Source organism: Solanum dulcamara, chromosome 2 (genome assembly GCF_947179165.1).
Source record: "Solanum dulcamara chromosome 2, daSolDulc1.2, whole genome shotgun sequence".
Lineage (NCBI taxonomy): Eukaryota > Viridiplantae > Streptophyta > Magnoliopsida > Solanales > Solanaceae > Solanum > Solanum dulcamara.
This window is the reverse complement of record NC_077238.1, coordinates 6,781,980-6,797,240: the sequence shown is the minus strand read 5'-3', so window position 1 is coordinate 6,797,240 and position 15,261 is coordinate 6,781,980. Positions and strand designations below refer to the sequence as shown.

Sequence of the window (15,261 nt, the reverse complement as noted above, 5' to 3'; positions counted from 1 at the left end):
TCTGGCCATCAAATTGTTATTTATAAGATATCTGGACCTAAATGAACCCCAAAAGTTAGCTCCGAGAAGAGGATTGCATGAATCCATTATAAGCAAACCACTATTCCATTATCTTTGCTTTTAGTATATCACAAACCAACATGGTGGAAATTCTCTTTTCAAATGAAGCATCAACTCAAAGAACTGAGAATACGAATAGCTGTATACAGTATCAGAAGAGACATTGTTATGGAATTGGCAGGAATTCTCTTGTAATGGCTAATAAGATATAATGCAGCGTCAAAATATACTGTAGGATATATGAATGCTCTCCATCATTCAAAGATAATGGGTACGAGAGATCGTGTGATTTACATACAAAATAATCACCGTATGTAGTGTACCCATGATCTATACAACGTATAATGCCCCTCCACTTGACTCTCTTTATAATACAGATACCTCAACATCTTCACTAATCAATCTCTAGTGATATATGTAACAAGCTAATCTAATCACCTACTAATATCAATATGCTAGTAACTATTCAACCTACTACTACAACAACGTGGTATAAGCATTACCTCGGCCTTTTCTTTCTGAACTATTTCACGGATTCCACCTGAAGTACATGTCCTCGGTCAGCTACTAGGAACAAGTCAGCTTAAAGTTTGTCAAATCGTAGTTTTAGGAACTTCTGAGCCTTCAGAACTCAGAAGAAAAGTATTTTGTGTTAATCGCCACAACATAAAGCCCGTTTTTTCTCTTGGATCTTTTGCCAAAGACACAGCATCTCTCTAGGGCTTTGGTAATGTGCAATAACATAACCATCCCGGCAACCTTCATTAAAAATCCTCTCTTCTTTTTCATACTTCACTTCCAACCCTTTTTTCTTCATTTCTGAAATCCAGATGCCCATCGCAACATCTTCAAGCTTAAACATCTGCATTTTCAAGGAACTTGTAACATAGAGTTAAATAGGAGATACAGGACCTGAGTGACTGAATGATACATTTTCACATGTAAACTTCACTCACTTAAATGACAGTTGAATAAGTAGAGAGACGATGGTTCACTTTACCTTTAGGCGGCCTTTTCTCTGTTTCGAGCTGATCGTTTTTGCTATATCGCTGGAGACGACATAACCCGGTCCATGTGCCCAAGGAGGGTAAGTTTCTTCAGGCCATTCCTATACATCAACAGAGCATTAGATTGAATACACAAATGAAACTGGAGATGAAGTATGTTTACTTCATTTCATGATCAAATTAGTGAGAATTGTGTTGTTACTATTACAGATGGCCTTTCCCCAATGCTGACCACTAAAATAGATAAGGGATGAAATCGGTTATGAAATATGGCATAAATGATGAAGATATTCACCTCTGGACTGATAAACCACTTGCTGTCCGGACTCCTATGAGGATGGGAATCTGTGTTAATAAGGCCATATAGCAATCCACGAGTCACATTAAGTCTCTCCATAGAAGATAAGATTTCATCCACTCGAATGAATGCATCATCATCTGTCTTCATGACAAACTTTGCAGAAACAACCTCTGTCTGTCCAATAGACGATGTCAACAAGAGGTGCATAAGATACTCCATGAGTTGGGAAGAGACAGGATTTTACCCCAAAAACACAGATGGCAATGGTCTTCCAAGCGATAAGACTGTAGTAATCAACAAAAGGCATCAGCTGGATGTCTCTATATGTCCGAGCCTCATTCCAGAGCTCTTCATTCACCATTTGGTTTTTATGCTACAGCAGATGCATAACAAAGAGTAACATGTCAAATGAAGTTTCAGTTATTAAAATAATACGTGACTTCTAATGAGCGGCAGAACATGGAACTATGGCACTTGAAACCCAAGCCCCAAGATCCAGTAATTAGGATCAAATAAGCATCGTCATTGAACACTGTACTACATTTAAACCAATGGCAGTTTCACATAATGGAGTACAAAGAAGGGAATCACTCACCAAACCAACAAAAAACCGCACTGCAACTTGTCCAGACCGCACTGCATCATACTGCATCCACGTTCTACGGACAGCCATTCTACGTTTAAAATTATTTGCAGTAGAAAACACACCAATAAAGAGACCTAGTCTTTTTCGTGGAGGAAGAGGAGCTGCTTTTAAGGCTTCCAAGTCGTTTATATGCTCTGAATCCTCTGATGTTGGTAAACCACTTGCGACAACAGAAATTAATTTTATGTCTCCCGATATCCTCACTTCACTTATGAGCCATGGTTCCAAAGTCTGATAAGACATACATCCAAATTAAAGAAGATTCCAGTAAAATAGATAACCATTATGATGATGCAGAAATATCCATGATAAAATTTTGAGGAAACAGAGAGGAGAAAAAGAAAAATGGGGGAAAAGATTACTTCACGGAAAGCAAAAGATGTTGTGTGTCTTCCATCAACTGTCATCTGAATTCCTTCAGATCCTACTCTCAGAGTGGCAACCGAGAGATATCCTTGCTTAAAAGGAAAATATTTTCTTGATTTAGCCCCATCTTGAACCATACCAGATTTATGTGTTGCAATGACATGCCGAGAGGACATGACATTGCCCACCATCTCATTGCATTGATCCAATTCATCCACTGACGAAAAGGTAAATAATGTTAGAAATAATGCAACAAGCACAGGGTGAACAAGTGAGGACATCACTGAAGCTGAAAAAGATAATAAAAGGAGGCAAATAGAGAAAAGGGAAATCTCATCAAGCGGAGAAAACAGAGGTGCAAAGGAGACGATGCAATTTTAGAAATTATTTTGATTCAAGGAAAAAGATCAATCAGCTTTTAACAAATTGGAGAAAAGGTTTGCAGCAACAGAAAAATAAATCAATAAGTTGGTTAACAAGAGGGAGACAATTTTATTATCAATATTAACAAGAAAGAGACAATGAAAGAACATAATATGGTAATAGGCAGGCAGACTAAAAAAAAAAGGGAATTAGGTATCCTTTTTTTTTGGATAAGGAAAGAAAATAGGAAATCCTATATATTTAAAATAGCAAATTTTCCAAGAAATATAAGCATTTAAAGAGAACAGACCATCTTCAGAGTGTTTAGTATAACAACAGCACACAAATAAAATTCCACACATTTGCAGGATCTAGACCTCAACAGGTGACGTCGTCTTCAAGGATGATATTTTTATTTCCAAAATGGCATGTCCAACATTTTGATTGCAGTTACTTGAGCACACAGGAGGATGTAGCAATTGCTTCTTGAGCATAAAAAGTCAGTTGAAAGAAGGCAGGAAAATGAGCTACAAAGTTTGAACTTCTATTTTAAGGAATGAACTTCCTTACGTGAAGAGGGAAAAAAACTACTACCTTTCTTACTCTTTTCATCCGATGGTAACGGACAGCGCTCCTCTTCACCCCAGTCATGTGCAACAGTCCAGGTGTTTTGTACGATTACGGGATCCTCAGTTATTTTATCACCATGGAGCCTAACATTATAGTGCAGAATAACAGGAGGGTCTGGTTCACCTGGTAGTGGTTCACCAGTCAAATCTATCCGAAAATTCCCAAGAAGACCATTTGGAATGCCAATTATTGTGATGGAAGAACCCTGAGTCAGACCACAAGGAAGCCGCAACTTCAAGCCACTAGCATCAAGTTCTGTAGCATTGGTTTTGCGAAGAAAATGAGGACATTGTTTCTGTTTCCCTGCCTTAATTGAACTATCATTTGTATCAAGTTTTTCCCTCTCTACTGCACTCATGAGGCTGTTCCATGCAACAGTGGCTTCCTTAACTGCCTCTATAGCATTAGGTAAGACTAGATCATGAGTAGCTAACCTTTTCAATTGATACCACGTAGACAAAGATTGTTGCTCCAGAGCTGACAGGTTCCTCTTGATAAAGAGATCAGAGACTACAATTTCAGCAGATATTACTTGAGTAATTTTTTCTGGATGGTGAGCTGCAGGTGGAGCCATAGCATTTATCCATTCAAGAGGATTTGTCGTATTGAAGTAGAGAGAACTTGTAACATAGCTTTCCTTGACAGGTTTCCTCATCACACAGTATCCCAGAACCAAAAACATCAGCAGGGATGTAGTTAAAACACCACCGTACCATTTCTTCATTTCTATTCTCAATAGAACTATAAAATCATTTAGCACTTAAGTCAACGAATGTCAGACTAGACGAGCCCCAAGAGTCAACAGAACAGTAGCACCTGCAACAGATGCTAACAATTTAATAACTTATCTCATTATGTACATATGCTAATGTGGAGAAAAGAAGCACAACCAACTTGAAGCGCCAAATCTTAATCATGTGAGTCCAGACTCCAGTGTTAAATCAGTTTAGGTTATTAGTAGAGTGCAAAAGCCAAAAAGAAATGTTGCTTGTTTCCTCAGAACACCAAATAAGGCACACACTATTACATCGTTCCCCGTTTTGGAGGCCAAATACCGATGGTAGGTGAGATGAAAAAAGGCCTAATATGAGATTGGAGATTCATGTCCACTGCCTAAGAAAACATAAAACCTAGTTGACTGCTTGGCTGATGATCAATTTGGAGGCATGTTCTTGAACATCAACAGATATAGTTTTCCAAGAATGAATTGAACACTTAAAGGACTTATGATTTAATACAAGTCCCCTGTCAGTGGCTAATAGATTGAACAGAGAGATTGGTATATAAAGGATGCCAACTTTCTTTTTTGATAAAGGGAAAGATGACAACTTGAATGCAGAAGAGTATGTTCCAAGCATTATATTGAAATAGTAAGGGCAGCAGCCAAGAAGCAGTGTCTGCAGTTTATACATGTGAGAAATATAGGAGAAAAATATTTTTGAATTGTGTATCTACATTATTACACAGAGACCCTATTTATAGACACTACAATACAATCCTTTACCAAGTAGGATACTATTTCTATTCTTATTCCTATTCCTATTCTAAGTAGGATTGTATATATCTGTTCATATTCTAACACTCCCCCTCAAGCTAGTGCATACAAGTCATATGTACCTAACTTGTTACAAATGTAATTAATACGAGGACCCTTTCATCCACTGCTCAGGCCACAGTTGAGATTGATTCTCTCTATGAGGGTATTGATTTCTATTCCACCATTACCATGCTATATTTGAAGAGCTTAACATGGATTTGTTCAGGAAGTGTATGGAACCAGTTGAGAAGTGTTTGAGAGATGCTAAGATGGACAAGACCTCTATCCATGATGTTGTACTTGTTGGTGGCTCCACCAGGATTCCCAAGGTTCAGCAGCTACTGCAAGACTTTTTCAATGGGAAGGAGCTCTGCAAGAGCATCAACCCTGATGAAGCTGTTGCTTATGGTGTTGTTGTACAAGCTGCAATTTTGAGTGGTGAAGGTAATGAGAAGGTGCAAGACCTGTTGTTGTTGGATGTTACACCTCTTTCCCTTGGACTTAAAACTGCTGGTGATGTCATGACTCTGTTGATCCCCAGAAATACCACTATCCCAACCAAGAAAGAGCAGGTCTTCAAGATCACCATCACCAATGACAAGGGCAGATTCCCAAAGGAGGAGACTGAGAAGATTGTTTCAGACCATAGCGTGACTTACACAATCGACATACAAGGCTACCAGACTCCTCCTGAGCAACAAAACTAGGTGGTTACTCCATCTAGGTTTTTTTTCCACAATGCAGCAGTTGCCGGAAAGTGCTCAAAATCTGATAAAAAAATATATGAATCGTCTTGGAATCAATAGATGAGTAGATCTTAAACAAGAAAGTCACTGTAAAACTGGCTGGAACATGCTCATGCGCTGGATTATTAGATTTGATGATTGAAAATAGTCACAATCTGAGAAATAAAATTATATGAGTATGGTGGGAAAGATGGCATGACCCTACTAAGAAAGAGAATGATATGAGTAGGGTCGGAATAATGGCACGACCCTACTGGAAAATAGAAATTATTTGGTTAGAGTCAGAATGATGGCACGACCCAACACAAATAAGAAAGTAGTCACCAGAAAAATGGCACGGTGCTACGCAAGTAGAATATGAAAAAGTAGTCACCGAAAAGATGGTACAGTGGTACACAATCAGATATGAGAAAGTAGTCACCGGAATGATGCACGGTGCTACACAAATAGATATGAGAAAGTAGTCCAAAAAAATGCACGGTACTACGCAAATTAAATATGAAAAAATAGTCATCAGAAAGATGCACGGTGCTGCGCAAATTAGATATGAGAAAATAATCACCGAAAAGATATACGGTGACCCAGACTTTTGCTAATATACTCATTGGCCAGACGGGTGGCATATATGAGTAATAGCCGCCCGCCAGCAGCGGAAGCTCTTTAATTCTCTACTAAAATTGTAGAGGCTCTGATACCATGTGAGAAATATAGGAGAAAAATATTTATAAATTGTGTATCTATATTATTACACAGAGACCCTATTTATAGACATTACAATACAATCCTTTACCAACTAGGATACTATTTCTATTCTTATTCCTATTCCTATTCTAAGTAGGATTGTATATATCTATTCCTATTCTAACAACTTAGAGAAGTTTCAGTAGTACTTTAATAGCAAAGACAAGAATAACAAAGAAGTCTATCAAACACACTAAGGCCGGCCAAGTCAAGAGAAAAGATTTGAAGAATATATATAAACACAAATGAATCATAACTGTCCTATTTTGTTATACGAAGGTGATAATATTATCTTTTCTGCCTGATATTCTTAGATTGAAGATAAAGGAAAAAAAGAGGCTCTCACATTAAATGACTAAACATATATAAGCCTGCCATTTGACCATCCTAATGAATTTCTGGTTCCCTTTCTGAGCGTAGTTAACTTTTATTAACAGGATCATGTACCAGTGGAAAGAAATGGAAAGTAACATTGAAGGCTATCAAGAAAAGAAAAGAAATAGCATCAAACTTTATCTAGAGCATATGAAGAGCCGAAAATGCTCTAAAATAAACATCCAAAGTAAAAATTACAGATAACAGAGTGGAAATTTTGATAGATAATAAGTAGGTGCTAATAAAAATATGATACTAGATTCTTCCCCTGTCTTCTGAGAAAATAAATAATCATAAACTATTTCCAATATTTTAGCCACTCAAATGCTATATTAAATTCTGTTTACTCTTCAATATATTAGAATTTTAAACAAAGATGTGCCACTGAAGCCAGCACCTGAAGTTACAGAATAAACAATTAACACAATAGACAAAACCAACTTAGATCGGCACGATGAGCGAGAACCATCAGTACTCAACTGCCAGTTTCCACCAGTTTTCAACTGCAGATCTCAATCTCAATTTCAAACACAACACCAAAGAAAAAAGAAACAGTTCAAATACCTAACGTAAAGACAATCAAAAATGGAAAAACTTGGGAAAAAACAAAAGGAAAACTTACTTAATCATACTCAGAGTTTTCACACAAGTACATTTCCTCTATATTCCACTAGAAAACCCTACTTCACTTCTCCAGCCTCCGGAGATGCCATTGCGGTCTGCAAATTCACACTAGTCGAGCAATTAATCATAAAGTGCTGCGGTTCCTCCAATATGAAGCACAAGGCACAAATCGAACAGCTTAAACCTGAAAGCTAAACAGAAAAAACATCCGATTAAAACTCGAAACTGTTTTAAAAAAACTAACCGACACTTTCTAATTCCAATAGCGATGTAAAAAACAAAGCATACAATTATGCAGGAGAAGTTAAGTAATTTCCGAAATGCACAGATCGAAGAGCTTGAAACTGAAAAAATAAGCAGCAAACCCAAACAAATTGAAAAAATTACGAACAGTTTTCTGAAAAACCACACTTAAATCCAACTTAAAAACACTTCAACTAGGAAAACCGAGAAAAACGAAGCGTAAGTTCGAGAATATTCCCGAAATTTACAGATCGACCTGAAAAGTACGCAGCAAAATCCACAGTTTCCATTCAAAATTTAAACAATCACACTGCCAAAATCAAAGTCCGCGGAAACATTTTCTACTATCAAATCTGAGAAAAACAAAAATCGTACCTACAGTGTACTGAGAATGATTACACCGAAGAGAACTTTGTTGGAAGAAATTAAGCACAAAACTTGAAAAATCACACTTAAATCCAAACTTCAAAGCATTAAAACTGTGAAACCGAGAAAAACGAAGCGTAATTCGAGTGTATTCCCGAAATGTACAGATCAAACTGCTCAAAATTGAAAAGTAAGCAGCAAAATCAACAGTAACAAAGAAAAATTCCAGTCAAAAAATTTGAACAATCATACAGTTGAAATCAAAGTCACGCAAACATTTTCTATATTCAAAAACGAGAAAAAAAACGTACCTAGAGAGTGGTGAAAATGATTATGCCGGAGAAGTTTTGTTGAAGAAACACTTAGATTTTGTGAACACTTAAAAAGAAAAACAAACGTGAGAAAGAAGCTTACAAAAATAAATGGCGGAGTACTTGTCTCTCTTTATCACCTAAATCCTTTTATTCGTGATTTTGTCAAGTATTTTGATTATTGACAAATTTTATGTCACATTTATTTACTGAATCAAATGAAATACGTGATTACATGTGTTTAAAAAATAAGTGAAGATAAAATTTTAATTAAAAAATATTAAAATTAAAAAGAAAAATATAACATTTATAAAAAAAAGAGAAAACTTTCCAATCTTCTCATTCCCATTTACTTTTCCTCTTCTTCTTTCTTGTAGCTGCCGTGACTATTTCCGCCCACCCTCCTCCCTCCCTCACTTCTTCTTCGGTTCTTATCATTCTCTATCCTCTTTTTATCATCTACTTATTTTTCTATTTTTCACTTCTAACACAAAAGATTTATTAGAGAAAAAAAAAGGAAAAAGAAACAAAGAAGAGAGAAAACAAAATTTAAATAGCAAATAGATGAAAAGGTTTAGAAGAGATAAAAAAATAAAAAATTGGAAAAAATTAAGATTTATTCTAGTTAATTAAAAAAATCAAGAAAGAAAAGGAAAATACACTTTTACTCTAATTCAATTTCAACCAAACAATTTGTCGGCGGTGACTAACTTTGAATAAAGTGGCCGGTGAGATTTTTTTTCTGGTGAATCATTTTCAAAAGATTAATTTTGGAGATGAATTTGAAATTATTTTTTATTTTAGAAAATAATATTTATAATGATAAAAATGATGTCACAATTTTTATCCATGTGGCAATTTTTTTCTGATGTGGATAGTGATGTGTTATCCACATCAGCGCGATTCAAAAATACTCTTGATAAAAAAGGTTTAAAAGAATGCGTTTTAATAACTTCAAGTTTTCACTTGAAAAAATTATGAGTAAAAGAATCCAGATGATAAACGGAGCGAAATATAATAATCTTCAAAGTCTATTTTAAATTAGAGAGAGAAAGATGATACTTATATATGGGCCCGTTGTTGTATCGCTGTCGCTTGGACTGGACTTCAAGTCTTACGCCTAATTAAGGAAAACTACAAGGAATTGATTAATGAACGCGTAAGGAAAATACATTTTTAATTACTTATGTTGCTCCAATTCTGTTATTTTGGCTGTGTTACTGAAATCGTTCTGCACTTGGATATTTCGTGTTTATCGTGAATACAATAACTGATACATCAAAAGTGTGTCATTTGGATCCTTTTGTATTAGGAAAAGATTTTTTCAATGCTCTAACATCAATTCAAATATGAACTAAATTGTCTCAGCCTATTCTGGATTCACCTCATGTATCACTTTAAGGATATCTAATATACTTCCACTATTAATTAAAGATGATTTGAGTATCTAAAAATACAAAATATTGTATTCTAAAAAAAATGACTCTTATATTGCGTAAATTTAAATTTAATGAGATTCCAATACTAATAATAATCACCGAATGAAAATAAAAATTAAAAAAATAGTTTCTATCGCATGTTAAAGTGTCTTTGAGAAAGTGATTTTGCTCCAACCAATTACCAAAACAAGGAAACCTTACTGGTTGTTTGTTAGGGAAATAAAAGACTGATTTGAGACTAAAGACAATAATAATAATATATTCGATATAGTTTCATAAAGTAAATTTGAAGAAAATAATATATTTGCAGACTTTATCTCTACCTCAAAGATTAAAAAAGATTATAATGAAAAAAGTAAAATAAAATACTATTGCATTAGAACTGATTCCATTTCTTGCATAAGTAGGAATAAAGACCAAAAAATTGAACAATTTTGAACATGACTTAGGTTCAACTTTAATTAATGTATGTTAGACTTGACAAAATAAAATTTAACATGTCTAGGTTCGAACAATTGTCACTTCATTTTGAATATTGATTAATAGAAATTTAAAAAATTAGTCTTTTAGCCACCAGCAACATGTCCCCACTCCCCCACACGGGCCTTTTTTTGAAAAAAAAATTCAAAGATGATAACTTTGTAAATTAAATTAGTATTGCTTGATATTAAGATGATACAACGTACATGTGTTGGTATAAAATAATTAACAAGAAATCACATGTAAACTTTTTAGGGGCCAACATTTTTAAAAAAAAATTGGAGTTGAACTTCGAAAATCATGTTTGGTGAAAAAAAATTGAAATTTAAAAAATATCTTAAGGTTGTTTTCATTTTTTTTCTCTCCAAATTATTCCAAAATTTCAAAAACAATTTCCATTACACAAGTTTAATTTTCAAATATCATTTTTTATTTTAAAATAATTTAATTATTTTTTAAAATACACACAATTTTAATGGCCATACACCCTCTTAATGTAAGTGAACATCATGTCAAAGTAGGTTAGGACTTGATTTCAATGAGTAGAAACTTGATTATTTTTTTCAAAAAAAAAATTATAATAAAATTTACATACTCTTCAAGTAAAAAAATATATATTAATTAATTATGATTAACTAAAGAACTCTACTTTTATCCACTTTTCTCATTGTGGTGAAAAAGATACTATTTCATAAATCATGTTTTCACTTTTTCTTTTTTGAGGAAAAAGGAGAAATCAAAGAAGAGACTTGAAAATAAAAGAAAGGAATCAAGATGGTGTATAAGCACGCATCAGTACAAATATTCCAAGGTGCACAATTTATTTGACTTCTTCAAAAGTAAAAAAAAAATAACAATGAGTTGGTCAAAACTGAAAACATCATTGAAATATAAACATTTGAATATTTGTCTAATCTTTCTGAATTTAGATGGTCTATGTGGATAAATTTGAAACAGGGATTTAGCATCGTATTTTACAATCATAGCCTTAAATTCTTTCAACCTATGAAATTATTACTACAACAACGTATGGTGGGTTGGTTCGAACAGTGACAGATACAGAATTTTCGTTCAAGAAATTCGAAAAAAGTAAATGTGTTAATAGAATTGACAAATAAACAGGTCAAATTAGATATGAACAGATCAGATCATAAATGAACAAGTTTATATACGTCTTTTTAACCAGCAGATAGAAGTATAATATTCAAACAATCGCTTAGTCACTTTCTTGAATGAACTAACAAGCCTGAGCTGAAGCAAAAACGCTAGTAAAAAGATGAGCACATCAAGAATCAATATTGGGTAAAACATGGGAGTCTGAACTACTCTACCGCTGAACCATCCATTAGACTTATATTGAGGGAGTGCAATATTTATTATATAAGGTAAAATTGAAATTTTAACCTACATATACAGTATAATTTTTCGGCCGTGGGGGTTCGGGTAAACTCCCTCGACTCTATGTATATCCGCCAGTAATTTCGAGGATGTAGTTTACACAATTTTACTCCTATCTCATAGATTAAAATACTAATTCAATCCATAATTAATCTCAATTTTTATTTTTGATTTTTGAAGAAAACGCCAACAAAAATATGTCATTTTCTTTCCTATGAATATATTTCATTTTAAATTCCAAAAAAAATATGTAGACTTGATATTTGCACATAGAATTCATTTTAACGCATAAAAATCAAATTTCTCTAACTTTTGTCTCCACCTTTTCTACTTGTAGAAGATTTATAAGGTTTCACATATGAACTTAACATTTGCACGCAATTTCTTTTAACGAACAAAAATTAATTTATCTAACTTTTGCCTCCACCCTTTCAACTTCTAGAAAAACCATAAGGCTCCACATTTGGACTTCAATATTTTCACACAATTCCTTTTAGTGCACAAAATTAATTTATCTAACTTCTATCTCGAGTATCTTTTCTATTTGTACAAGATTTTTACGCCATCTAGTGGTTTCGATTAAAATTATATATACACATGTATATTTGTATATATATTTCTAAAGAAATGTATAAATATTAAGTATGACACTTTTAAAAAAATGAGTCAAGTGGTACAAGTGGTTAAAACTCAAGATTATTGCTTTAGGGATGTAAGTTGGAAAAAAAAAGTAGGTACAGTCCAACTTATTTTTTTTACTTATAAGCTATTTTCAACTTATAAATTACTTAAAATAAGTTCATCCAAACAAACTCAATTATTTATTAGGCCTTATTTTAAGCATAAAATGACTTTAAGTTGGTTATTCAAATACTTAAAAAAAGCTGAAAATAGTTATAAGTAACTTATAAATCAATCCAAACGGGCTCTTAATATTTGCACATAGAATTCATTTTAATGCACGAATTCCATCTAAATGCTCTGAGGTTTGATTTGACATATGTTACCTTATATAAAAATTAAGAAAAATAAAAAAGGTCAAATCGAAAGAAATAAAAATCTTACGACAGGATTATTATATGTTTGATTTTTCTATTACCCCTCCTTTATGGAAAGAGTTTTTTGTTTTTTCCCATCGTATCATGAAGAAATTAATAGTGAAAAAAGAGGAAACAAAAACAAAGGAAAATTGCGAAGAAATTAGATTCTTTGGGGTTAGTTATGGCTCTGCTTTCTGTTAGACGAGGTTTATGTTTTAACTTTTAATTAATGCCTCGTTAGGTATAACAAATAAAACTAAAATAAATAAATAAATAAATAAAAACAACTTAAGTTGAAAGCAACAACTACAAGCCATAATATTAGTAGTTAGCTTTAAGCTTTTTTGTTATTGCAGCAATTACACAAATTTCATAGTGTTAAGAGCTAATAATATAAATTCATACTTTTTTCTAAATTATAAAAATCTCTTAAATTTGGTGGAATCCGGATACATCCCAAAACGTTCTGATACATCACGTAAATTAATATATTCAATCGATACATCACGTAAAATGATCCATCTGATGTCCCGATATATCATATAAAGTGATGTCTCCGATATTCCGATTAATCACATAATAGGAGAGAGTAGGAATTTTTGTAATTTTTTTAAATGATAGAAAATTTTAGAAAATATGATAAAATAAGTTGTGCATTTATATAGTTTTTCCTTTTTTTTTGGTAGGGACAAGATAGTATTGGGCTCGGATGGCGCTTTCAACATCATTTTCGCTAATCAAACTCGAAATCTCTAGTTAACGATGAAACAGTTCCACCACATTCCATGTTGGTCCGTCGGTCAAATTGATATACATATTATACTTTATGGGCACTACACCAACAACATCAAATTAAAATAAAAATAAAAATAACATTGAATAGGTTAAGTTATCCTACATTATTATCATTTTGTGAATTTCATTAATACAAAAATGATTGTCGGTGGGCCTAATAAACTAGACGTACCATCTAATGACGAATATAACTTTGACAGATGCATTTATTTTTCATTTATTTCATAAATGCACATGCCATTGTGCTCCCTCCAACCAACAATTACTCGAGAAAGAAAAAAATAACAAGAAAATAGAATATATGAATTAGTTGGTATTCTTCTCTCTAGCAAACTAACAAGAAAAGTAACTTTTCGTATATAAGTTTCGGTTTTCGAATTTGTGAAAGTAGAAAGATTGTTTCAATAAAGTTTCGGCTAATTAGGTGAAGTATTTCAAAGCAGGTAAGAAAAGGAATATAAAAGTGAAGGAGCCAAGAGAAAATAAAAGAACATTACCAATTGTTACTGATGGTATTTGTGTTTAAAAATTAAACCAAAATATATTAGATGAAATAATCCGAAAAACCTCAAGCACCAACAACTTTATCATATTTGAAGACAAAACAAATCACACAAAAAATCGATATTTATGTTTAAGACATATGCAGAAAATCTAGGGTTAAAAATGAGGCTAGTCCTCTGAAATTTATAGCTAACAAAGAAGGATAGTGTAAACGTGTGTTACTATGCATTATCAAAAGGATCACAATTCATTCAATATGATGAAAAGGTGTCATATATTCAAATTGCATTCTTTCTCTGGTGTCTTTTCAATAAAAGACTTCATTTCTCATATAAAGCTTTTTAAAATTCAACAAGTAAAATGATAACCGAAACAAATGAACAAAAAATAATTATAATAATAGTAAAAATATAAAATGATAAAAAAAAAACTAAAAAATACTAAATTATCTATTAACTTTCTACCTTAATCCTTAACCTCCCTGACTATTATTTTTTAAAAACAAAAACTAAAAAGTGATTTTTTGCGAAGTTTGGAAATTAGAAGGAAGGATTATTTTAGGGAGCACAAGGTAAAAGAGAGAAATCTTGATGACTAATTATAAAGTTGTCTATTCTCTCATTTAATAAATTCAAAGGTTTTATTTTGACTTGTAAACCTGAGTTAGACGATGTTGACGACATGTGGTGGACTGGTTGCACAAAGGTGGTGAAGAATTATTCCACTTTTGTTTATATCCGTAGTATCCAAGCTAGTTTCTACCTACATTAATTAAAGTAGGATTACACAAATTTTATAATATTAAGAGCTAATTACATCTTATTTTTATTTCTTTTCAAATTACAAAATTCATTAAATTTGGTGGAATTCGGATACACCCCAAAACGTCCATATACAACGCGTCTTAATTTCGGATACATCACGTAAAGCGATGTATCCAACCGATACATCGTGTAAAGGGATGTATCAGAGAATATGAATTTTTTTAATTTTTTTAAATGATAAGAAATTTTAGAGAGTGGTAAAATAAGTTATGTATTTAAGTAACTTTTTCTTAATGTAAAGGGGGAACTATCTTTAGACAAACAAATTTTATTAGATTTAATTCATACAAAATTTGGATTAAATTCATGTTTATTTGGATTGAAATAATTAATTTGGGCTTCACAAATGCATAAGTCCATTTTATTAATGGAAAAATTACTTGATTGAGTGCTTTTTAAAAATTAATTACTGATTTTAGCGATATGTTTTATTTATTACCATTTATAGCAATATATAGCAATATT

General features: G+C 32.7%; 1 protein-coding gene and 1 pseudogene across 4 annotated transcripts; one reads left to right on the top strand and one right to left on the bottom strand.

Moving 5' to 3' along the window:
* Window positions 1–274: 274 nt before the first annotated feature.
* On the bottom strand, window positions 275–8,576 carry LOC129880156 (beta-1,3-galactosyltransferase GALT1). 4 transcript variants are annotated; one of them, XM_055954068.1, is made up of 9 exons: window positions 8,317–8,576; window positions 7,395–7,587; window positions 3,338–4,189; window positions 2,377–2,597; window positions 1,964–2,245; window positions 1,613–1,741; window positions 1,363–1,542; window positions 1,061–1,168; window positions 275–922 (listed from the first exon to the last, which is right to left on the bottom strand). In XM_055954068.1, the coding sequence occupies exons 3-9, from the start codon at window positions 4,095–4,097 to the stop codon at window positions 713–715; spliced, it is 1,890 nt and encodes a 629-aa protein (XP_055810043.1). In that variant the 5' UTR covers window positions 4,098–4,189; window positions 7,395–7,587; window positions 8,317–8,576; the 3' UTR covers window positions 275–712. The 4 variants fall into 4 exon arrangements, with proteins under 4 accessions (XP_055810043.1, XP_055810044.1, XP_055810045.1 ...); XM_055954069.1 differs by having other exon boundaries at window positions 7,395–7,580; XM_055954070.1 differs by having other exon boundaries at window positions 8,420–8,576.
* Window positions 4,664–5,667, top strand: LOC129879825 (heat shock cognate 70 kDa protein 2-like; annotated as a pseudogene).
* Window positions 8,577–15,261: the final 6,685 nt, after the last annotated feature.